The following is a 25,827-nucleotide window of genomic DNA, read 5'->3' as shown; positions in this document are numbered from 1 at the left end:
AAGAATTCATTCCTTTGCAAAATATAGTATTGGTTTGTTTTAACTCGTTTATGTTTTAGATGTTTAATGATGTACTGCAATGTCTAGTATTTGTTAATATGCACTTTCGTATGACCACTTATTTTAATAGCTTTGCTTTCCTCGAGAATAATTGCTCAGAGAAAGCGCGAAGAAAGAAAATAAAATGTCGTAACAAAACAAGACGCGAACACGCGTGTTAAGTAGATAGTTGTACAATCGTGTTCTGTTAAAAAAATCGTCATTGATATCATTATAGCATACATAGACTACAATAAACTTGTTTTACTGCAAAATATGTATTTTTATGCCCCCGGTAGGGTGGCATATAGCATTTGAACTGTCTGTCCGCCCGTCCGAAAACTTTAACATTGGCCATAACCTTTGCAATATTGAAGATATTTGTCTTGCATGTGTATCTCATGAAGCTGCACATTTTGATTGGTGAAAGGTCAAGGTCATCCTTCAAGGTCAAATGTTAAAAAAAACAAAATCCAAGGGAAGTAACAAGCTCTAAAGAGAGATAATTTCTATTTTATATCATTTGGCAGGTACAGATTAATTTCACATGGGAAGTAAGATTTTTTAAAGGACAAAGTAAAACACAAATTTTAAGGTAAAGGTCATCCTTCAAGGTCAAAAGTAAAAAATACAATCCAAGGGAAGTAATAAGCTATAAAAGGGAGATAATTTCTAAACCTGCCAAATGATATATTGAAATTTTATTTTAAAGCGGCGCAATAGGGGGCATTGTGTACCAGGTCGGGCTACCGTAACCTCGTGAAGAGGCCAGTAGGACCTGTAAATAAACTCTGAAACACACACACGGGGCATTGTGTTTCTTACGAACACATCTCTTGTTTAAATATCAGGCACCTGAATCATAAGGCTTTTTGTCAGTGTCGAAAAATTTCAAGCAAAAACGGTATTGTTTGAACACTTTCTAAAGAACGCCAACATAAATACGGATAAGTTCTACTATTCCAAACAAATGTACAAGCTCGTTAGTTTATCATTTAAGAGGGTTTATTGCTGAAAGCGTAAATATATATTTGTTTGTGCGTTCCATGTACTGGTGGTCAAGTGTACTATTTTATATTATATGTTACAAAATGGTAAATCGCTATCAACTTTAACTCTTGTGCTGTGAATTAGCGCGTTTAAAGTGTAAATTCAGATTGAAAAGTAGTTTAAGCCACTTCCTGGTTAAACGACATTACACTATTAGCGTGTGAGTGCATCATTTATTAGTTTAACCGGTTTAAATATTCAATAGGCCGCCATACCCGCTCCTATTACACGAATGTACATTGTGGATTTATAAAAGGTTTGCATATCGTATTTCGTTTATAAGCGTTTATTTTGTTCCTGATTCTTCTTATACAAAACTATTGAACAGTCAATTTGTTTGATAGCTAAACGTGATTGTTTAGACCGTGTTAATAAAATAGGCCTGACAGTTTTCTGTTTGTGCTCAATATTTATTTATCTACGGGGTAGAATATAGGAGACTAGTTTCGTTCTAGTGCTGGAATTAATATTTTCACTAAAATATATGTATTAGCTATGTATGTGCTTTTTTAATTCTTAAACATGAAGAGATCAGGTGTCGTTGGTAGAAGCTACAAAGAGGTAACTTAAGATTTCATTTGCCACTAACCTATTTACCTGTTTTAAGCTCAACGAATAACACTTATTTACTATAAGGACTGATCGACTTAAATGTTGTATAGAGTTTGCAGTTTATTGTAATTCTATGGTTATAAAGATGTCGTCGGGGAAAAATAAGTTTATTTTTAGAGCAGAGATGGATAGTTGATACTGAGAAGAAATTCCTTTTAACAGGAAAATTTGTAGTATGTAACGACTCAAGCTGGTTCTATGTACAGTTTGTTTCGTTTTACCTCGTGTTTAATCGGTACATGTGCTATACCACATACATCAACTATTTTGAATCAAAACGTATTCAAATAAGGATAACACATGAATACAGATTGAATTAAAAAATGACAAAGGAAATGCTTTTAAACGGAATAAATCTTCATAAACAAGTGTATAGACTTCGCATCGTTAATAAGCTGCGTGTAAAAATTAAGAACCAAAACTGACAGTTCGTTTCATATGTATTTCATTTATACATTGTATTTCAATACTACTGTAATATTAAGTATCGTGTACACTGCCACTTACGTTTTCAATAAATCAGCGTCGTAGCCACGCTGAGGCACACCGAGGCAGTTGCCTCGGCTAAAATTTGCAGAGCAATTTTGAGATTACAAGGAAAAAAGAAACTTTATGTCAAAGAATAAAATCTAAATAAGAAATTGAGGCATTTTAATGAATTTTAGGCAATATGATATTCACAAACAAATATCATTGAGAACAATTGGTTCATGTTGAGGCAGATAACAATTTCAATTTAATAACTTCAATTGAACAATTCAACAATGCGGCCAACTATGGTGCAGACCACACATACATACAACAATTTTGCGAAGAACAAAACATGTCTCCAACCATACTTTTCCAAACCATCCTGGCTTTAACTGATATACCATCCATTGTCTTTAACACCTGAAATTATTACTGAGCATATAAGATTGGAATGAGAAAAAACATAATATGACAAAAGATGGTGCACAATCCTCCATGTAATGACGTAGCAGATTTTTTGTTAACTTTATTAATACTAGACGGTCATATGTAGCGTCCACGATTCCGATAGTTTAGGTATAACATGTGGTTTAAATGGCCTTTAAAACGCACCAGAGACGTTCTAGGTATAAACAAAATTCCGGAACCCCCTAGAAAGACCTAAGATACTGCCTCGGCTAAAATGTGGGTCTGGCTACGCCACTGTAAATCCATAACTGGGTGTGATTATTGTACGAATTGAGTTGTGTTGACTGAAACTAAATCCTGATGTTTCAAGCCAGGTCAACTAACTTTAAATTATTCAGATTATCAAAGTTATAAATCAACAGAAATCGGCACTTAAATATTTAAGTATTACAAATATCGAAATTTAATTGTTAACATTAGAATAGTTAAGTATATACTGTTAAACTTATTTATATTACTATAATCGATATATGACGTTTTTATATTGTTCACGTCTTGAAATAAATGCGAGTACGTGAATATAAAACTATCTTTAAAATTAAGGTGGTTCAGTTTCTAAATAAATGCCGAAACGTGTACTGAGACGTACTAATTATTCCATTTACGCGGTCATGAGAACTAATTGTTGAGTAGGCGCGCATCAAGAAGACAAAAGAGTTGTTTTTGACTGCTTAATAGTTAATACCTGGAACTGATTTGGATACTAATATGTTTTGATAAATACATGTGAACTTTCAATATACTAAGTATTTTACTATGCCCAGGTTCGGGACTTAATTTTCCGTTGCAAATAAGGATGTAAACAACGATGCTTTTTCACAAATAAGTACCTTCAAAGTGTCAACACAATAATTACATTTTTCGAACTAGAAATAGCTTCCAAAAGAGAATTTCCGATTAGAAGCTATTCCTTTTTGCATAAATTAACATCCCTTAACTGTTCAGCAGAATAAAATTAACAGAAAGACACGCAGATAAACACTCGAAAATGAATGCATGATAAAACGTATGGTATGTATAATAAACCTGTTCATTAACTACCGATTTAGATTAAAAATTGTAGACAATATTCCTGATATGTGTGTGTTCTTACAAAAATATCGGTCCCATTCGAGGGTAGTCACAATATTCTAATCGGTCCATCAAACATATCAGTCAAAACGATCCGTAATAGTGCACTTTTAATGATTCTATGTGTTCATTTTAAGATACATTCTTTACCCACACTCGAAATACCCGCTTACTATTATATCTCGTCATTATTAATGATACTCGCATTTGTGTCTTCAATGAGTTATGAAAAACCAGTAATATAACGTGCAATTGACATCACGGCCGTTAATCGCGGGCGCCACCTCTTTTTGGCGGATTTTTAAAAATAATGCGAAATATGTTGAAAAAACATATAAAACCTTATCACCCTATCAAATTATCCGTAAAATTTCAAAACATCCGGGCCTGAGCGTCACCTCGGAAGTAGCATTGGCTAATTTATTAATGCATATCAACGAAGAGATGGCGCCCGTGATTAACGGCCGTGTGACATGCCGGCATATTATTTAAAGGAAAGTTAAGCTCTCCCGCAAGAAGAGATCACAAGGAAGTGATCTGGCAGATCCATGTCAGGGTATTTCATTATTAGTGAAATCCAGTTGAAATTTCATAACGTCGATCAATAAACAAGAGTTTAATATAGTAAAGCAATGTGGGTAAAAAGAACCGCTTTACGTAATGAAAGTTTTGTGAGTGATCTATTGTAATATAATATTTACGAAAGCAATTCTCGATTATTCCTCATAAATCAGTTTGTTTATTATAAAGGGAACAAACGAACCATACCTCCCCCCCCCCCGAAGTCTTCTGAAAAGTCTTGGGAATTGATTTGATGGCTTTAAATTAGACATGTGCTTGACAAACTGGCATTTTATCATTTTATTAAAATTTATATATGTCTAAAACAAATAAAAAATATATAAATGTAGGTTAAAAATTGCTTTTAATTGTAGTGTTAACGTTCGTTAACTTGTCTAAATATGCTTACTATTTCAATACAGATCACATTGAAATACAGAAGTTCAACATAACATGCATTATAATCAACGGACATTGACGTGTTATAATTGTAATGCATTACAAATTTACGCATTTACTATTCATTTACTGAAAAATTGAATACATTCTAAAGCTATAGCTCATAAAATATGAAAATTAGTCGCGTAACAAAGTAATGAGTAAATTTCACATAACACATAATTTAATTTACACATGGTATTTTATAAAACAAAACGAGATGCATCAACACGCATTAAATTAAAACCCCAATTAGTGACAACCGAAGATATAAAATTGTTATCGCGCAAATTACACACGAGATCTATGCTGAAGCACGATGCATTCTCGCAGAACGCATCATTTGCAGATCCACCCAATGTACAAACTATTCTTAATCGTAAGGTAACCGCCACGGCCTATCTTTATGCCTTAAATCATTGCTGTGTTCATTTCAGAAAGAATCAGCGGACCCCGTCATTAAAAAGTTGACGAAGACAACATTCGATGAACCGACGGTAGGTCATACACGAACTTTGTATACAAGTGTTGGTGGCGGTGGTATAGTTTATTGTACGCAGATGCGTTTGTTTGCAGACATATGAAATGTAATATACACAAACGTGTTTAATTCGCATTTGATAATCCCACTTTACCTTTATTTTCAGACAGGGACGTTTAATTTCACCGACACCTTTAAATTACGACGAGAAAAGGTAAAGTCTCACTAATGGAGAGCATTTGTGTTATGACCTTTTTATTGAACATGTTATTAATTAAAAGAAAAAAGTATTAGCTTGCAGAGTAAACAAACATATAATGAAATAGAATGCTTATTCAGAAATCACGAATATTTACCTTTATAATGACTTATCAAAAGATTTAGTTAAGATTATCGTGAATTTTGACTGATGATTTGAAACACCGTATCGATCTATCATTAGCTTGTGCTTGTGTTTGAAATTAATTAACAATTATTCCCTTCTCAGAAGTGGAATCCAGAAATTGAATCAACGGTTAAACCAAAACTAGGCGCTTCGACGAATCCAGGTTTAGTCGCTACATCAAAGCTTGAAATTGGCGCTAAGTCTAAAACAGAAGTCGGAGCCGAGGCTTTCTCAGGCACTTACATTGATATTGACGAAATCAACGTACCAGAGAGAGCACCTCATGGTGGGCTGCGAGATTCTTTGGTTTGTACCTCAAGGGTTATAACGTTGACTTATTTTAGACATTTACATCAATTCATAACTAAGTAACAACAAAATTCGCTTGACACAACAAACTTTGAAGAAAAAGGAGTGATACATGAAATAATAGGATGTCTGCCTTAGTGCCCAGCGTACAGGATCGTATTTTGGCTTAAAAACTAGTGTGCCCTTGTTACGAATTGGTTTTATTCAAAATAAAACCTATCAAGGTGGTTATACCTTTACTTCAATTATAAAAGAACGTTTTATATTCCAATTATAATGACCACAAACCACATGCTTAAATAGGTTAGCCCAACGTTGTTCTTACTTGTTGTTTTCTACTTCAGGACAGCGGTGTTACACTAAGAGATTCATCTGACCGACTTAAACGCACTGTAATTATATTTATTTGTATTTTGCAACTGATTGTTTTTCAAGTTTTCTTGGTTCAAAACATTACGCTTGTATACCAAATTTGAGCACGTTGTGTAACGCAAGTGTGAATGATTTTATTAACTTCTTTTATATGAACCGCGTTATGCGAAAAGGGGTATTAAGTCGTATGCATTCACCGAGTCTGGTCAAGAGCTTGGTTGCCCGCTATAATGTCACGCAAGGTTTTGTGATCCCATTAGCGGACAATGTGAGTCGTCATCAGAATATACGGATGCATAGGCGTATCTTGGGCTACACTGTTCGGAAATGTCATTAGGTCCATTTTCGCCCGACGCAGCTTTTATGATGTTGCCGTGTTATAGCTTGTACTCGCGATTGTCTTAAAATTATTGTTGACTCTCGCACGACTGATGTGTGGTTATTCTTAGACTCCAAAAAATAAACTTCTTTAAAAATAAGTAATGTTTAGAATAGAAAGCTGTATAAAGGTGATCCTTTCAAAGCGATAGATTTGCATATCCTTACTGCTAATATTCATTTCAACCAGAGGAAGAACTTGGATGCCGCAGAAACTACGAGTGTCTCGAGTAGTTTTATTGAGCTGCAACAGGTTGAAGCGACAGGACAGCGAACTTCCTTCGTCAGTATTAAGGTACAACTATTTTCGGTTTAGGGGACCTAACCATAATAAAACATACATCGGATTGATCTCCTATGCTCTTTGATTTTGGAGTTACGCATGCAAGCCGTTACGTATTAAATGACTTTTAGAAACACTCACAGTATGTTCATTATATTTGTCTTTAACTAAACATACCGGTTTTCTCATAAATGCATGGGGAGACAAGTTATCTAACGTTGATGCATGTTCTTAGAAAAAGCATGGCAAGAGAGGTCCAGATATAAATACTCGCTTGCCCCGAGATAAAAAAAATGTTTGAAAATTTGCCAGTTTTATATTGGGAGAGAGCATTGGAACCTTCAACTAAACGCGGCATTCAACTTTCAGACATTATTGTTGGAAAGTAAAATAATTTGAAAAAAGGACCTTCAGTGCGTATCATGCAAGTTCATTTTAACGACACATTTAATTTTACGTCATGTATTATTTATGACGTCATACTATCTTTAGAGCGAGGGGGAGAGCTCCCTTGTTGTACCGAAAATCGTCATCACGGCGGCGACTCTGAGCAAATCTGTCGATTCGACATATGTAAGAATCGCACGTGAAATTAAAGCACGTGTTAATTGTTGTGTATGCACGTGTTTCCACTGATATGAACAAACGTTTATAGACAATGTATAAGTATATATCAGCATTCTGGGTTGTTGTTTGTTTGTTTAGGTTTTTGTTCAAAACTAAACACGGGTTCAAATCATTAGCAAGGTAATAATAATTAAAAATACAAGGCACACATTTCTGCCACAACGACGTCATTTCTATTATTTTGTTTGTTCGTAAATGGCGTGTGCTATTGAACGTTGTATAATAAGGGTCGAACGAATAGTATACTTTACTTATTCCGAAAGTACTTTCCCTCACAGTACCGTATGCTTGTAGTGTTGTTTAACCTTGTCGGTTTGTGGCATCATAATCATCATCCTCATCATCGCCATCGGCATCATGTTCATCATCCTTGTCAACATCATTATCATTATGATATTATAATCATCATCTTCATCATCGTCATCATCACAACCACCATAATTAGAATTATTACCACCATCTTGTTCTTCATTTTCATCATCATCATCGCCATCATCATCATTGTCATCTTCGTCGTCGTTGCATCGACATCATTGCAATTATATCCATTATCATCATAATCAACATAATCATTGAGATCAACATGAGCATCAATGCGGACCATCAACACTATCGTCATAAGCATTATTTCTTATATAATACATTTTCTCTCTGTTATTTAAGGACTATCCGGCATCTCTCGCAGGATCTTCCGGTGACACCACCTTTCAACCGGGAGTAACAATGGCTTCGGCGTTTGAGTTGCGACAAACCGGAAGTGTGAGTGAAAATACAGCTTTTAATTTTAAGCTGCTTAAATATGTACCGTGTATTAAAGCTCGCTTCCTGAATATCCATGATCTGATAGTTTACAACCAAGCTGGTTTAATTGACTGTATATAGAGAGTTATATTTTATATATTGAGTTTCTGCTCATTTTTGTCAATTATCTTACTTATTTGTTCGTTTTAATTTGTTTATTAAAATGTTTTCCATTCTTATAAATTACTGATTTAAAATCGATCCTATGTCAACATACTTTTTAACTAATCTACTGAAATGCGGACACCCTAAGATAAGTGGCGATACATTAATTTTTTGTGTTTGTAAATGTTCAATCTTGAACTTATTTCTGTAAACAGCGTTAAACGAAAACTTGGTTTGCGATAGTTGTGAAATATCACATGTTATTATATTAGATATACAAGTATTTAAAATTTATAACAGCTTTTTGACAGAGTTACTTTGCAAATCTATCTAATATCAAACATGATATTATTTGAATTATGGCATTTGAGCGAACATTTTCACAGCAGAGTTATCGTTCACTTATTTTCACTACCATTTCTCCTCATGGCATTAACTTAAAATGTATCAACATATTTGGCCTAAACGGAAAACTGTTGTATAAAAAGGAATCATGAAAGGTGTACCATTTACCGTCCGATGTTATCACAGGCCACGAGAGGACATGAGAGACCAGAAATGATGTCAACAGCCGCCATCGGAAGGAGATCGCCAGTCGCTGTGATCCCTGACCGGACGCTGCAGCTTACACCAAACTCGGTAGAGTGCAGGAAAAAATATTTGTGCTCGACCCTTCACCTCCCCCATCTACGCCCCGTAAATATGTACTGCAATGTTATGCTGATCGAAGCCATCATGTTTAAAAATAAATCTATGGCCAAAACAAATTATTTTATCATAAGAAATTTAACTTCCTGTAAAATTTAAAGAACGATACAATTGTCATTTATAAAAAATGCGTTTTTTTGTACGATTGATTACTATCGTAAATGCGTAAACCTCTTCTGTGAACGGTAGCGTTTTTCAGTGTTGATTCACTTTGTCTGAGAGCAAAGTATATATAAACAATACCAGGTTTGTATCATTGTATACTTGAATTCTGGCGACGAGTTATAGTAAGGTTTACACGGCGAGGCTTGCTAAGCCGCGTAAGCCTAATTGAGACGAGTTTTTAACATTAATACAATCTTAAGTATCATTTAAAAATAATATAAAAGTAGTGGTGAAAGGGTTGCCGCTTGTTAAACACACCAGAGACAATGCACAAGGCGAAATATATCAATTGTCAGGATTTTGTCTGCGGATGTTTTCTTTTATCCTCACTGGATACGAAACTTGACGTAAAGTTTGTATTTACATATACGTTACGCAGGTGGCGTCAACATCAGCTCGCATGGTCGGTGGGAGAAATATCGATCCCAACAATTTTGGCAATCGACTGGTACGATATATTTTAAACTTAGCGACTGCGCTGTATTCAATCTAATTTCTTATACATAACTATGTTGATAAAAATTATTGTACGCGTGTTTTATATCGTTAATATTTGCAAAATATAATGTCGTTATTATAATGAATGATACTGTATCCATATCACGTTCGTTCACGGTATAATCTTGTGTACGCAAATATTAAGATTATATTATATGTTGTAATTAACTCGAATATGGGAGTTAATTATTTTGCATTACAATTTTAAATCGAAATTTACACGTTACCCTTATGTGATTCACTTTTCAAAATTATGAATTTATATATTTGCGAATTGTCGGGTATTTTTGGTCTTTGTATCTGTTCAATTAATTATTAAAATTCCTCTACTTTTAGAACTGTTAAAAATAATAATAATATTTTTATTATTCATTATTTTATTTGCATAAAAAATATAAGTATTACTATTTGCTTCAGGATCAAACAATGCGGAAAGAAATGATACGAAGTGCAGAAGAGGTAACACAAGTCATTAAAAGCCACCTTATGATATCATCCTTTTTAAGCTGACATTGAAGGAGCATTCTCGCTCTCAATTTATATGAATTATTAAAGGGATCTTTTCACGGTTTGGTAAATTGACAAAATTGAAAAAAGTTGTTTCAGATTCGCACATTTTCGGTTTAGTTATGATATTTGTGAGGAAACAGTATTACTGAACATTTGCCATGGTCTAATATAGCCATTATATGCATCTTTTGACGATTTAAAAACCTAAAACTTATAAAGCGTTGCAACGCGAAACGATTGAATAATTTGGAGAGTTTTGTTGTTGTCGTTTAAATTAATGAACGAAGATTGCCTATATAACGTATAAAATATGCAAATTATGTATGCTTGGCAGGATAGCTCAGTTGGCTAATGCGTTTTTACTTCAGGATTCCGGTGGTCACTGGTTCGAGCCCTGCTGCGGGCTACTTTTTTTTTCCTTTTTTAAATTTTATTTTTGATTTTTTACTGGAGCTTTTAAAATTTAATGTTTACATTTATCAATATAAAGCATTTAATGACAAACGTCAAAACATGCCAAAATCTGTGAAAGGCCCCTTTAATAAAAGACTACACAAAATGTTCAAGAATGTCAATAATGTCTTCTTTAATTTATTTAGATGTCTTACTAAGCCAGTGTCCTTAAATGGCTGGTGTGTTACTGTTAATCTACTTTTTGATTACACGAGACTCAATCAATGTACATGGGACATATAAAAGAAAGCAAACTGAATTCAGTAGAGTTCTTCATTCGAAAACAAAACATAGCTGCCAGTATCGATACAAATATTATAAATGACACAAAAGCAACGATAATTAGCTATTAAAGCGTATTCTATTGTAAGCGAGCGCTTTATAATATTATCCTTCAAAAAACGAGTTCAGCTAACAGAAAATTGCATCAATATATAATTGCTTAATGTGACAGTAATTGAATACAGTCGTGCCCGTGTATATAAGTAGATTGTTTATTTTTTCGGTTAAACCTAATTATCAGGCCAGTCCTTATGAAGGTGACGTGGTATTGCAATCAACATGGGCCGATAACCTGATAAAAGAATCTACAAACCCTGAAAAACAGGTACGCCTCCGATTGGTCTCATCAAGGTTGTGATATCTATGCTTGTGACCTTCATGGAAGTTTTTCAAATTTGAATAGGCTGCAATTAGAAATCTCAAAACGAGCCTTCATACATTAACTAACGGAAATTAGAGCACATACTTATGGGAACGATATTGGATATTTCGGATATTTAAAACGTGTGTAAAGCTGCAGTTAACCACTAATGCTTGATAAACATGGGTAAAGAAAAAAAATCGTAAAAGTTAGAAACTCACAGCTGTAAGCTTTACTTTTACCTTAATTCTCCAGTAGCTATTAACCTGAGATTTCTAAATGCGTTACTGTCCGTCAAACTGGTTTTATCCGGATTTCATCAACTATGGAAAATCCCATCTTATATTATATACAAACGATATTGACCAATTGTATACACTAATGATATTCTTGTCCGCGATATTTCTTTATTTTATTATGCAAGAGTGTAATTATGTATAAATATTATAAACTATAATACTTTATATTACTATGCAATTGTAAAGGTCCGGTATCAACTGAACCTCCTTACCAAACATCAATTTACCACAACATGACCAACGTACGTTATCTTAAATCGGGAAAATTTACACGATCTAAATTTTTAAGTCTTTCTTAGCTCGGCATTGTTACGCCATTAATTATTTTATTACATGTAAATGTTCTGCGCTTTTGGTATGTTATTTACATTGTTAAGTTTAGTTTCACTGACACAGATTTCTATGCTTAAATATAACTACCATATGATGACGATATACATGTAAGGTTAATAAAACAATGGCCTATTTACTTCCTACAACTCATAAACTGCAACAACAAAAATGTTAGACGAGTGTCAGAATGAGAATTCCTGTGTAGATTTATCTCATTGAAAAAATATGCCGTTCAAAAGAACTCTGGCTTCCATACTTGCATGGTTATTGCCCGTTAGTAAATATTTATAGGTAATTGTTTGCTGCCACTTAACTTCCCCTGACATATAAAAGATGTGCTTCACACACTTTCCATCTAAAATTACACTGATTTCGAACGCACACTTCTACTAGCTAACACTTCTAACAAAGTTATATGTCCGGGTGGGGGTAGTATTTCAACCTTTTTTATTTTTTAAATAAAAAGTTTCGCTGTTTTCAAACGTTTTCATTTATATTAAAGCACTCAGTTAACCTTACCCTTATGTTCCCGGGTCATGAATCTTACCACGCTGTTTTAAGATTTAAAAGTTTAGCGATCTTCCAACAGAGCTAGACGACCCGTATCATGCGTTCACAATTTTTTCTCCGCGTATATCTGCTTAACGAAACACTGTGCTTAGAAAATCCCAATCTAATACGAAGTTAATATACAAATTTAATAGTCATTATGAACATGAACGTGTTATATTTTGCGTTATAAATTTATTGAGATGAATTTCGGAGTGTCACGATACACAAGTAAGTTGTATATTAAATAACGCCTACCAGTAAAAATAATTGTATCATACATCTCTTTTTGAGACTTATATGTGCCTCATTGAGTATACAAATATTTAAATTGATAATATAATATCCAATACACACTATAGCAGCTTTGTTTGAACTCATGGGTTTTTGTTCTAAAGTCTAGTATATTTTGAATGTGTTTATAATGTAGATGACCATTTTTAACAATACATGGTTGTAACAGGCAGACTAATGATCTGCCTTATTGGCCGTCCTTATTTGCATGCAACAATCATTGATTGATAAAATGGTTCAACGTTTTTTAGTTTTTTGTAAACCCGATAAAATCTGGATTATTATTGGACAAGTATAACAATTATAGACGTTAACTCGTGCGCGGTGTGTTGAAGGTTACTGTATTGAGTTATACAACTACTGTAATCCATTTCAGAGATGTATGCCGTTAAAATGTCTCACGTTTTGGGTGGTCTGTATGATGCTTGTTGCCGGCATAACGGCCGTTTCAATAATATTCAAAAGAGACTCTGCAGGTAAGTCTCTTTATATTTCATATCACGTACACGAGTTCAATATCTAAACGTAACTTTGGCAACGACATACTGTGATTACGCAAAATTAAGAAAGTGTTTGTATTTATTTATCGAATATTTTAATTATACCCTCTTTTAACATCGCATTGGTGATTTGCAGTCTATTCTGTGAAAAAGATTTACTTTTCGTTTTCGATGGCTTGTTTGAAGCAAAATTTACTACCATACTAGTCAACATCCGTTTAAGGTCATTAATCAAGAAACAGGTGAAGACATGACATGTAGCTTTTAATAACGTATATATAATATATCTATGTTAAGCATTATTCAATTATAAATGTATGTTATTTTTTTTATTTGTATTTATTATAAACATGTATATTTTATTTGTTTAATGACATTGTTGGAATGTCACCGGTGATCGAAACTGATATATAAATGTTTCAGGCCAGTTGGGCTCAGTTTTTCCTGACCCTGTCGCCTATGGTACGTGCTTTTGCAACACATCTTTAAAATTTATTATCAGGTGTAATTTGATGTGTTTTGTATTATCACTGGGTCACGCGTGACATCGGGTATTTTTGTTAATATTGGCAGATTTACAAATAAGGTATTTATTTTATATCTATCAAATATGTTTTTCATCAAATGGAATTAACAATAACTAAATTTGTTAAATGGTGTTAATAAATTGTGCAGAAATCACTTTAAAAAGACAGATGCTCACAGAAAGCTTGTCGGTTCTCACTAATTTTAATTATTTGTAGAAGATTTTAAACTTGTATCGTAAAATGGGAAGTGAGCTAATAATTTAAAATTGTATACATTCCACAGTTATTTAAATTTCCATTAATAAATCTTTGGATTTCGATCAAAATCTGTAGATTTCCTGGAGATATGGGCATTGCGTTTTGTCGTTAGCTTGTGTACGGTGTATCACCGATTACTTCACTGAGTATTGGGAAATATAATGATGTGATTCCTCATAGCAACAAATAGACCTTCGTTGAATTTGAGTTCTACCCTCACAAGAAACATATGGAGATGTTTATTGCCAGAGCACGAGACTCGAATAAATTATTTCTAACAAATTGTTTTGCCAGTTGTGTAATTGCTATCGTTCATAAGTGTTGAACGTATTGTTTTGAATGGTTTGAATACAACTTCAAAATCTAGCACGAAGGGTGGGGGGAACCGATACATAAGGGACAGTAAACGCTTTTATCTGAAAAATGTTAAAACGCTTCCAATGTATGTGTGTTTAAACAAACAATAAATAAAAGACATTATGGTATTCAGTCCTAATCTCAACGCAGACACGTGCAGTCACATTAAGCATAGTATAAAGTCATCAACTAACACCAAAAATAGCATATATTGTGTGTTAACACATTTTGTCTTGAGCCACATTCAGAAATAACCAAACATATTAATTTGCTGGCATACAATTTATTTGGCACACGGGATGTGAAATACTATTTGTGTTCAATTCAAAGTCCATAAAATGTGTCCACACGGTCCCGTTTTGTTTTTCAAGTTTTACCAATAACGCACTTACAGTGTTTTGGAAAACGTCCAGGAAACATTCCGACTATCCCTACTTACTCTCATATTTTTTTATTTTACCTCATTATACATCCATACAGGGTGTGACCTCGGCCTAATCAGTGGTATATTTAATATGCAAATAGTCGCCTGTGTTGTCAGGTGGAGAGGTGTTTGCATCGCAAACATAAATTGCACTTAAATGTGTATGTACAATAGGTGTATTGCGTTATTCATAATATGAATGGAATTTTTAATAATGAGAATAATCTTGTCTTGAATTTTGTGAAAATTAGTCTCATAAAGGAGCGTGGCATACGATTTGATATATCTGACAACATGAGAGAACGCCTTGCCTATAAAATGAACAATATGCACCAACATTGTATTACATAGTACACTGAATGTTCAATTTATGCTTGAACAGTATAACAAGTATTTAATGAATCATATAAACCATAAACAAGAGTAATAGCTCTTTACGCAATAACCAGTTCACTTATTTTTCATAAATGCAAGAATTATTTTATGAGCTTGCTTCACTCTATACACGTTTCGGTTCAGTTTAAGACTCACAACGGGCACATTTAGCAACAAACGTATTTAAAAATTGGAATAATCTTGAAATAATGTTCAACTTATTGCTCAATCCACATCTTTCGTTATAGGTACAATCACCAACAAAATTCACATAATAAACAAGCAGCTGCTTTTTTGAAGCAATTATCTAAGTTTATTTACTGATTTCTTTACTTTTAGCGTATATTGAGCATAAGAACGTGTACCATTGCCTTCGCAATTGAGTCGCAGCTTTTTTATTCAACTGCATGTCAAAATAATAAACATGTCATTGAATTAAGGGTTATTTAATAACAATTGTTTGAGTATTTCGAAATATGTCATTATTTGCTCGATAACAGATCAATATTAATTGTCACCTCTCCCCAAGTGATAATGTACGGAAAAGCATTTTTAAATGTATTAAAATTTGTATTTTAATACATGTTAACTTCATTGGTAACACACATCGCGTTGTTTCATTTTGTTTTGAATTTAAATACACTTTATTAACCTATCTATCTTGAATTTATTAATCCTTTAGACGAATGCCCACCGAGTTTTATCAGCCTCGGAGAGACTCTGAATTTCACGTGCACGATTGACACGAACCACGCGTTACGTAATCATCTAAAACCGGAAACTGACGATATTGTGCTAATAGACCCAGAGGTAATTTTATGTTTCGACTTCAATACGAGCGAGTCTTAAATGAAATAGAGTTCTCTAAAGGCAAAATGTGTTTATAGAACTAACTAACTGTTTCGTAAGTCAATAAATAGGTCTCCTGAGTTGGGATCGGAAAAATTGCAACGTGAATCTGCATGAAGTCACTGGAGCTTCACGTTGGTTATAGTACCTCTAGAGCTAAAGGAATTGAACGAGGAGGTGTTTGAAGGCAGCTTGTTGTGTAATGTCGCTAGAATAATATTTTTGTGTATATACATTTCACATATGTGTATTTTATTCACTTCTTTTTATGTATGTTTATACAAAAATGAGATGAATTGACATTAATATTTTTCACCGGTAATTTGCAAATAATGACATAGGAACGACCTACCTCAGTTTGTTTAAAGCAAATTTAGTCACAATCTAATACATCCAACATTGCCTTTCAGAATCATGCAGTAGACATTAAGTTCTCTCGCAGTTATAAAGACAACATTTTTACCCTGTACGTGCAATCCGGACCTAAAATTACATGCAGAGGCCAAGGTAATTACACTCTGCATTTGAAGAGAGACAACACGACCGTTTTCGATGATAACGTACTCATCAGCATTAGAGGTAAGTCAGTCAAATTATAACAAGGAAACTATGCAAAAAATGCAATTCACATTTGTATTATCTGCAACAATTTTGAGTCACTAACCATGTGTTTTAAATTTCCTGCTTGCAAATTTTCAGCCGCTTCTCAATCCTGTTTATCAGAGTATATCGTACATCTCTCGTAAAAAACGCCGAAACATTTTTGCATGTGGGTGTTTATTCATAAGAAAACGAGCAACATTTATGGAAACGTTTTAATATTCACTCGAATAATAATAACAATAAGCAGTGACACAATTCACATTTATCCCCAAGTGTGAAATATAATATATTGTCTTGTCAAGCTTTTAAGTCAAAATTTATTATGAAAAGAAAAATGCTAGCGTTTTCCTTAATTTTTGAATGAAGCACTTAAATGCGTACTATATTGTATACAATTCAGTAATGTCACACTACTTTGAATATATTTCTGTACATATATTGCCGTTTTGCTTTTCTATAATATAAATTAACCCATTTTTGCCTAGTGGACTCTCCCATCCTTCTAAATTGGATCAATTTATTTCCAAAATAAGGGATGTCTAGTATATTTATTTCTATATTTAGAATATTTCTTACAGAAATTTCTTTAAGCCAACAGCGTAGACCCTGATGAGACGCCGCATCATGCGGCGTCTCATCTGGGTCTACGCTGTTTGCCAATGCCCTTTTTTCTTGACTCTATGCACAAATGGGTTACTATTTGATATCTCATATAAACACATGTTACTTTGAGCATGGATGTGAGGATTCAATGACGATAGCATGATGCAACACCGCATCAATATCGTGACACATTTTGTCATCTTACCACTATTCTCTCACTAATGTCATTGCATATTCTACTAAACTTTATCGTAGCAATAGGTCCTTTATTTGAAATATGTGGTTCTGTTTCACGTTAGCGGGCACCGTCCGAACAGTCACAGAGCAGAAGGTCAATAAGAATGTCACCTACATCGACTGCCCGGGCACCGAGAGGACCAGGTTCGTGTTTCGTTGCACCCTCGAGAAGGACTGCGGTAACTACCACGTGGACACATTCGGCTCAGGATATGGCAGGGAAACAATTTTTAATCGTACGTTTTGATGTACTTACTTAAATGCATTTATGCTGTTTAAAAAGAAATGATGCAGCATCTTCATGAACTTGCAATACGGTTTTCGGATTATTCAACAATATATTTTGGAATGTCAATGAAGATTTTCATTCAAAGAGAGGAGATATATTGTAAATTGGGTCATATAAATCCCCGATGCTCTGTATTGACGTTTTTTTAGTTTGTGTATGAATGTGTGTTTTGAGTGCTGCCTTGTGGCCGTTAATATCTTGCCATTCATAAAACATTTTTCTTCTTCTAGTTCAGCTGAAGTTACAACGTCCATTTTGATGCGATATCTGTAATGTATTGTATTGCAATTAACACATTACGTTTGGTCGTATTTCTTTGGTTTATTATTGGTTTATAAGCCATCTTGCAGAAAGCTCGATAAAGCAACCACCACGCTCGAGTGAACAAGCGCAAGTATGTGCGCCCGAGCTTGTCCGTAACTTAACTTTGTCATTTATTGCGCAATTAAAAAAACCACAAATGTTGACCATCATAAGATGGCGTGTCGATTTTAAAACCCGTCTCACTATCTCAAAGGTCAGGTCAAATGTCATATTTTCCCTAAAACAGCTTTTTATGGCTATTGGTTTGTCATTTGTCGTGTAAAAGACCATCACTCGACGACAGAGGGTTGCGTGTGAAATCCGTCTACCGACACAACAGGTCAAGGTGAAACTTCAAGATGAACATTAAATTTGGTCATAAAACAACTTGTCCTGACTGTAACTCATCATTCGTCAAAGTGATTTACCACTTATGTTCACCATGTTGAAACTGTTGGAAATGTATAACAACCGTCCTCATACATCAAAGATCAGTGTCATACATAAAGGCCAAATGATAAATTTAGCTACAATAAAGTTTAAATTACAACAACGTAATTCTTCAGGAAAAACTTTAAAAATCTACCAACAAGTTTACAATTTAGAGTTGTGGCAAACCTTGGTCGAAGGCCATGGTTATCATTAAGGATTAAATTTATAACATGTGCATGGTTCAGCTTGTTATATACTTGATAGCATACCTGAAAAGGGGATTCACATGATCTAGTTGGCATACATCACGTCGTATATGAGTCCAGAGGCTCAGTGTAAGGTTAGAATTTTTATTATTAGTTCTTTTTATTTTTTTGCAAACACGAACATGTTAATGGTTTCCCACAGTTACAGTTCGTTTTATTACTTTTACCAGATAAAATGTCGTGCGCAAACACCTACAATGGCATTGACGGCTCGAAGACAGTGTGTAACACAACCTTCACCGAAGCGGAGGTTACAAATCATCCAATGCTAGGATGTAGGTTTAGAGACACCATAACACAAAACACGCAAACTGGGTACCTGCAACTTCCTACGTGCAAGCCTTTTGAAAGTAAAGATTGGCATCACTTCCAACATCTATTCACATCTCAATAATATAAAACCATTTATATGAATACCGGTAGTTTCATTGTAGTTTTAATCAATGCTTTATTTCAAGAACTTCACAACTGTCATTTATTTCTATAATTCTTATATCTGGTATGATTAGGAACTATTGTACTGAATTTATAGGATTATCAAAACAAAACCATGGGTTCATGTATTATTCTATTTCCAAACGATTTAACAATAGTCGAAATGTTCGAAAAGGTTAGTTTTGAATATTGAGTTGCACCATCTTGTTAATATATATCTTCAAACCATGTGCGTGCGTAGTAGAACTTATTAAACTGGCCTCGTTGTGATATATACAAATGCATGTAATTCAATCGAAATTTTCCACTAGGTACTACACCCGTTCAATTTAATTGAGCCTTACGCGATTATCTACATTCTATTGTGTTGTGTTTTTCGACTGACACACTACTTAAATCTTATCATACGTATTAACAGCATGTAGGTAAATACCATGTACATGCAAGTTTGACACGAACTGAACGCATTTTGCTGCAGACTGTACCAACACCAACTCCCTGTGGACCTTCAACTGCACAAAGGGCTCGGATCATCTCGAAAAAATCCACAATGGCACGTGCGACTACAAGCGTGTCGTTCAGTGCTTTCCGCCCCACAGGCCCATATTCAGATACGAGAAGGTCTCCTTTCACGACGGCTATAATGACTGCAACCGTACCGACCTGACAGTGCCCGTCTGTCGACTGGGATGGTACGTTATCAACCTCCGCAAGGAGATGTCTTAGTTCAAATACAGAACATATCTTAAACATATCTTCAGATGCCTTTCGACATGTGAAGATCTCTAGCTTAGTGTTGAATACAGATAAACTTAGTAAGCGGTGCTTACTAACCCAGATTCAATCCGTACTTGGCCCATATTCAATCATGGCCTGGATAATGGCAAGATAAACATTCTGACCATGTTGCATCAAGATCGAGTAATAACTGCGGTTGCTTCAGAAGTGATATGGGTTTTCTAAGATTTGATCAGGTGGCATCGTTTAAAGACACACATAATCCAGAAACAAACTTGGAAAAGATATTGTCAATATAAACAGTTTGAACAAGTTTAGTAAAGATTAAAACCTATATGTGGCCCCTGGAGTGGATAAAAAGTTTATTTTAAGATCTGACCTACTGACCTTTTTTTCGAACGCACGTGATCAAGATTCAAACTAAACATAGATAGCATTAAGATCAACATTCTGACCAAATCATCAAATTAAATCAAACATGTGGCTTCTATAGTGGTAACATGTTTTATCTTTAACTTGAGCTGTTTACATTGTGGTTGGTCTCACCTTAATATTATCAAGATAAAGATTCTGGACAAGTTCCATCAAGTTATGAAGCAAATTAGAAAACGATTCAAACGACAATACGTCCTTATTTCGAAGGATTTTTCTTGTTCTTGTAATACCAATGGTTATCGTTAACCTATTAAAATGCACTTTAATTTATGATCATCTGTTTTTCACAACTAAGGTTTTTCACGTAAAACATCGCTGTTATCGAGAGATAAAATACAATTTGTATACGCCTTACAAGACCTTCGCATTCTTCGAATGTTGTGGTTTACTGGTGATCGCATACCATTTTAAATATAAATGTGCACTGAAGCTGCATTGCTTTGAGTACTACAAGCTAACCTTAATACGGCGAACCATATTCTGCACCATGAAACAAGCACGATTTAAATCTTCACAGGTTTGTAAAAAGTATGGTTTGCCAATGATAAAATCAAACCATGATTTGTAGTTTCATAGTTGCATAATGCACCGTTTACAACAACACAAACCATATCGGGGGAAAATAGAACTTGATTAAAATAACAAGAAATGTAGAATATTTTTCGTACGTATAAATGTTATTGAAAATCATGATTTGTTCTTTTATACATGACAGGTGCAAAGAGTACAGTCGTATTGTGAAAGATGAGAGTCCAGGTTCGCTGCTGTGCAGTTCTACATTTGATGAGAATGAGGCCGACATAAACGCGCTTACGCCTGCGCCGTCAACAACGTCACCATCACCAGAAACAAGTGCAGAACCGTCAACGATCACACAGGAAACTACGACAATGCCGCAAACAACGACGTCAACCAATAAACCGGAACCTACTACACCCCCTTTAACAGCAACGTCAACATCTAATCCGGCAACTACTACACCCCCTTCAACAGCGACGTCAACCACTAATCCGGAAACTAATGTACCCCCTTCAACGGCGGCGTCAACCACTAAACCGGAAACTACTGTACCCCCTTCAACAGCGACGTCAACCACTTAGCCGGAAACTACCGCACCCCCTTCAACGGCAACGGCAACCATTAAACTGAAAACTACTGCACTCCCGTTATCGACGCCCAAACTTAAATCAACCAACAGCAACAACGTCATACCATTTTGAGCACCAGAAAAGGAGTCAAATACTTAATCTGAAATATGTTTAATCCCGAAACAAGTTCTAACCCTTTCTCATAAATAACCGTAATACCAAACAACAACATAAAACCCTAAATCAGAAACAAATTTACCTCCAGTATAGCAGAATCATCCCTTTCACAATAAACTACTGTTCTGCCATCAACGATGTCAAACTCTTAATCGGAATCTTGTGTACCCACGCAACGTCTTAAAAGCGTTGAACATACATTACTGTATGTCCATCAACGACGTTAAATCCATAATCGGAAACTACTGTACCTTAGTAGCGATTGCAAATCTTCAATCAGATATTCTGCAAACTCAAAATATCACATTAAACATCTATCGGCATTTGTGCATGTACCGTCATGTGTGTAATAGTCATTTTCGTTTCAAACTTTATCGAAGGAAAAACAGCAATATGAATGACGTTACATGTTTTGTGCTGGTTATAGTCATGGTGAATGGCTGATAAAAGTATTGCAATCATCGAGAAAAGATTATAAATTGCAGAGAGAAAGGTGTTTAGTCTGTATACCCTTTGTATAATGTTGTACTAGAAATATTGTTTTCCGTATAAATTGTGTTTGATCACAGGCTTGTTAACACAACGTATTTAAATGCTAAATACTTCATCATTTTAAATACCATAAAACACATTGTGTATATTCTACAATGTGAACACGTTTTCAATGTACTGGTAATTCATATCCGTCGTTTGTTAGATAAGAAACCGTGTAATCGGCTGTCTAAACGAAATATAACTTGCTCACTTGCGTATAATATGAAGTATATGACGAACCAACTAAAACTGCCCTCAAGTAAAACCAAATCACACGAAAGCCTATACATGCTTAAAAATCATAACACTTATTTGAACAGAAAGGCACACTTTTTTCACTGGTCAAACTATTTATCATTTTGAAGGTTTCTTAAATTCAAGATCTGGAACTTCTAGTTCGTCCAACATTCTTTCAGAGTCGTCGTCACTCACGAGCTGTTTGTTAGCCCTTTGTGTTCTCTCGTCCACCAAAGCTGATTTCTCAAAGACCTCGTCGTAGAAAAACTCGTCCTCGGTTGGTAATCGTCGTCTCAAATTATAGTTTGGTCGGCCATCATCGCCGCCATCTTGATCGCCAATACTGAAGAGTTGTCTCTCTTGGTTCGGTCTGGGAGGGTCCGTGAAGAATGTTGCATCGTTACTGGCAAACTGTCCAGTACTTGAGATCGACATCGTGTGTTTGCAAATTCGCACGTAGTTTCTACAGGTTCCGCACGATAATTTCCTGGAATGGATAACAAATTTATTAATGGTGGCGACCAGCGACCAATTTTTTGTTTTTAAAAGTAACCACGAAAAAGAAATTTATCATATTGCTTGTAATAGAATCGAAGTCTTTAAGGTAGTGAAATCAGATGTGAAAGGAGTCCTATGTTCTAATTAATTTAAAAAAGGTGTATTTTCGTAAATTATAGAATAATGCCCTTAGCAATACATTTATTTCTAACAGTAACATTACGTGTGCATATACATTATTCGACATAATGCTGCGTTACACGCAGTTAAACATGATTTGAAATTTTACAAACCGGTTTATTTTCCAAAGAAACAAACATATCCGGCTTAATTGTTTGACATAGCGCATTGAAAAAATCATTAAGAAAAAGGAAATGTACCCTTTCTTGTAAAGAAACGCCAGAAGTAATGTGATGCCTCCTATGGCACACAAAACCGCGAGTGGAACGCCGATTGCAGTGCCCGTGGACATATGGAGTTTATCTGCAATGCGCAAAGCAACTTTTGATATTGCTCGACGCTATTTCATAATTATTAAACACATACAATTACTTCTCAGTCCCTTTACGCTGGTCGCTTGTAGAGACATGGGACAATCCATTAGACACTGACGATGTGTTGAGCAAGTCAGACCGTAATACTTATGTAACTGGCCAGTAGAAATGTTTAATTCAAGGAAGGCGTTGATCAATTATTCAGTTGTATTTTCTCTTGATATCATAAACGCATGAATCAATCATAAAATGTACATAGTTTAAATAAACGATCAAATGTATTGTTTATATGCTTTGGTTTGTGTGTAATATCCAGTGGCGGACTTTAACAGTCTTACATTTACCGGATTTCCTCCTTTTGTTTGTTTAAAAAACACACTTGATTGTTTCATTTTTTTTATTTGTCGGATGAAAATGATTATATTAAACACAACAAATATTGTTTTCTCATTTGATACATATTTTCCAACGATAATCAATGAATTACATATATATAATAACTTCGAATATGAAAATACCTTGATTGCATATCTTATGAAAAGTCAAGAATCCAATGTGTCAATACCGATTAAGTTCCCATTATCTTGAAATAGACGTTGGCGGATATAGTATGTTATCCCGAGAAGAAATTGAGACTGTCAATCTTCTAGCAACTGTTTAATTGTATGTTTACAAACATAACTGTAGTTAATAACCATACATGTTATTTGTTATGACTGTAAGACTTTTTGTTCATCTTTAAATCGTTATATTGTATGATTTCTTGTATTGGCCATATTTCTGTTGTATGCATGTACTTGGCCAAAGGCAGAACGCCGGATGGCTAATTAACTGTGAAATGTTGATATTCGTTAATGAATGTTTTATTACTGCCGATAAATACCCTGCGAAAAAAGATAGGAGCATTGTGTTTTTTCTTTTGGGCAACATGTTAATGAATACAGTTTACATATTAACTTCATTCCGTTCAGTGATTAGCTTATCTGGTAAATGTGATAGGGACGCCTGTGATTTACCTTAAACAAACAATAGATTGTAATCAAGTATACAGCCATTCTAACAAGTAAACAATTGGATACTGTAAGTAACATTATCACAGACTTTAATCATACATATACCTTTATAAAAGTTCAAAAGCAACCGGAACAACAATATAGAGATGCTGAATATTGTTTAATAAAACTGTGCATTTCAATATGCTATCCTTATATTAACATATTCTTACTGTAGAGCTATGTGGGCTATTTGTATCGGTCTATATACACTATTTCAAGTCACATGTAGTTTTACTTCAAATGATTTTAACGTGTCTGAATAAGTACCGTATATTTAAAAGCATAGTTTTAAACACGACGATTTTTCATTTATCAGAAAACACGATACTGCTTAAATATTTCTGCTTTGTGGTCTAAACAAAGCAGTCATATATCATACAATCGATAAGGAAACTCTGTGTTATTATGTACTCGAATAAAATAATTAGTTTCACTTTTTCCCACAATTGTAATTTATCATATATAAATTCAGGGATTCTTCGTTTTCGCGTTAAAAAGTACTCACCTTTATCAAATAAACTAATTAATGTATGTTTGTTTTTATTTTGAGCATTTTAATTTAACGTTAATATTTATTTATTTTTATAAATTGTTATTATAATATTAACATAATTAGTCAAGTTTTGAAAGAAAGATAGATTTATTGACACATATAATAAAGCAGTCAAATAGCAAATACACTCGTTTTTAGCACTCTTAAATGACGAAATATTTAAAGAAAGACAAACATATGTGTGTATTTGTTTTAAAAATTATTTAACTCTTCAAGGGAGTGAAATTCGATACAAATTGATTCGCATATGACAGTATTATTCTTTACATTCTCTGACGTTTTACATGCATCCATTATTTCAAGTGAAAGACAATCACGTATACCCTGGTGTAGATCAATCACATTTATCTCACCATTAACGATGAACTTGTGTTCATGCAGTAAATGCAGTCTGCAGTTATCCGCGTTTATGACGTACATGTGAAAAATTATTTTTAATAAATGGGGATTGTTAGGTAACAACGATACTGGCATTGGCATGTGTGTGTTTTAATTTATATTTTTAAAAGTTTTGTTCGCAGTTTACATACCATAACCATACATATACAACCTAACTGACGCTCAAGTTAAACAACAAGATGTCATTTGAATTTGAAATAATTTTGTTTTTAATTTTTTCGTCACCGGAATGTAAAACGATATGTGCCGTATCGAAAC

The 25,827-nt window shown here is 34.3% G+C and overlaps 4 protein-coding genes across 5 annotated transcripts in view; 2 read left to right on the top strand and 2 right to left on the bottom strand.

The window, feature by feature from the left end:
- The window catches only part of LOC127836235 (uncharacterized), a 478,549-nt gene that overhangs the window by 331,702 nt on the left and 121,020 nt on the right, over positions 1 to 25,827 (bottom strand). The gene's annotated exons all lie outside the window — the stretch shown is intronic.
- LOC127836244 (thrombospondin-2-like) overlaps positions 1 to 25,827 on the top strand; it is a 160,591-nt gene that overhangs the window by 98,493 nt on the left and 36,271 nt on the right. The window lies entirely within an intron of this gene.
- Positions 1,429 to 24,459, top strand: LOC127836237 (uncharacterized). Its single transcript, XM_052362720.1, has 19 exons — positions 1,429 to 1,650; positions 5,148 to 5,207; positions 5,358 to 5,405; positions 5,679 to 5,882; positions 6,230 to 6,277; positions 6,826 to 6,930; positions 8,209 to 8,304; positions 8,983 to 9,090; positions 9,704 to 9,772; positions 10,240 to 10,281; positions 11,309 to 11,392; positions 13,280 to 13,379; positions 13,827 to 13,865; positions 16,027 to 16,154; positions 16,604 to 16,772; positions 17,699 to 17,872; positions 19,097 to 19,276; positions 19,840 to 20,053; positions 21,250 to 24,459. Exons 1-19 carry the CDS (start codon positions 1,612 to 1,614, stop codon positions 21,632 to 21,634), a joined length of 2,292 nt encoding a protein of 763 aa, XP_052218680.1. The 5' UTR covers positions 1,429 to 1,611; the 3' UTR covers positions 21,635 to 24,459.
- On the bottom strand, positions 22,680 to 23,546 carry LOC127836245 (uncharacterized). Its single transcript, XM_052362735.1, has 2 exons — positions 23,449 to 23,546; positions 22,680 to 23,057 (listed from the first exon to the last, which is right to left on the bottom strand). The coding sequence occupies exons 1-2, from the start codon at positions 23,538 to 23,540 to the stop codon at positions 22,688 to 22,690; spliced, it is 462 nt and encodes a 153-aa protein (XP_052218695.1). The 5' UTR covers positions 23,541 to 23,546; the 3' UTR covers positions 22,680 to 22,687.

Source organism: Dreissena polymorpha, chromosome 6 (genome assembly GCF_020536995.1).
Source record: "Dreissena polymorpha isolate Duluth1 chromosome 6, UMN_Dpol_1.0, whole genome shotgun sequence".
Lineage (NCBI taxonomy): Eukaryota > Metazoa > Mollusca > Bivalvia > Myida > Dreissenidae > Dreissena > Dreissena polymorpha.
This window is presented reverse-complemented; position numbering and strand designations above follow the sequence as displayed.

Coding starts and splice junctions, on each gene's coding strand:
- LOC127836237 (XM_052362720.1), top strand. CDS start 1,612: ATGAAGAGATCAGGTGTCGTTGGTAGAAGCTACAAAGAG. Junction 1,651..5,147: donor TTGGTAGAAGCTACAAAGAG/GTAACTTAAGAT, acceptor TGTTCATTTCAG/AAAGAATCAGCGGACCCCGT. Junction 13,866..16,026: donor TCCTGACCCTGTCGCCTATG/GTACGTGCTTTT, acceptor TTAATCCTTTAG/ACGAATGCCCACCGAGTTTT.
- LOC127836245 (XM_052362735.1), bottom strand. CDS start 23,540: ATGTCCACGGGCACTGCAATCGGCGTTCCACTCGCGGTTTTGTGTGCC. Junction 23,058..23,448: donor GCGTTTCTTTACAAGAAAGG/GTACATTTCCTT, acceptor TATCCATTCCAG/GAAATTATCGTGCGGAACCT.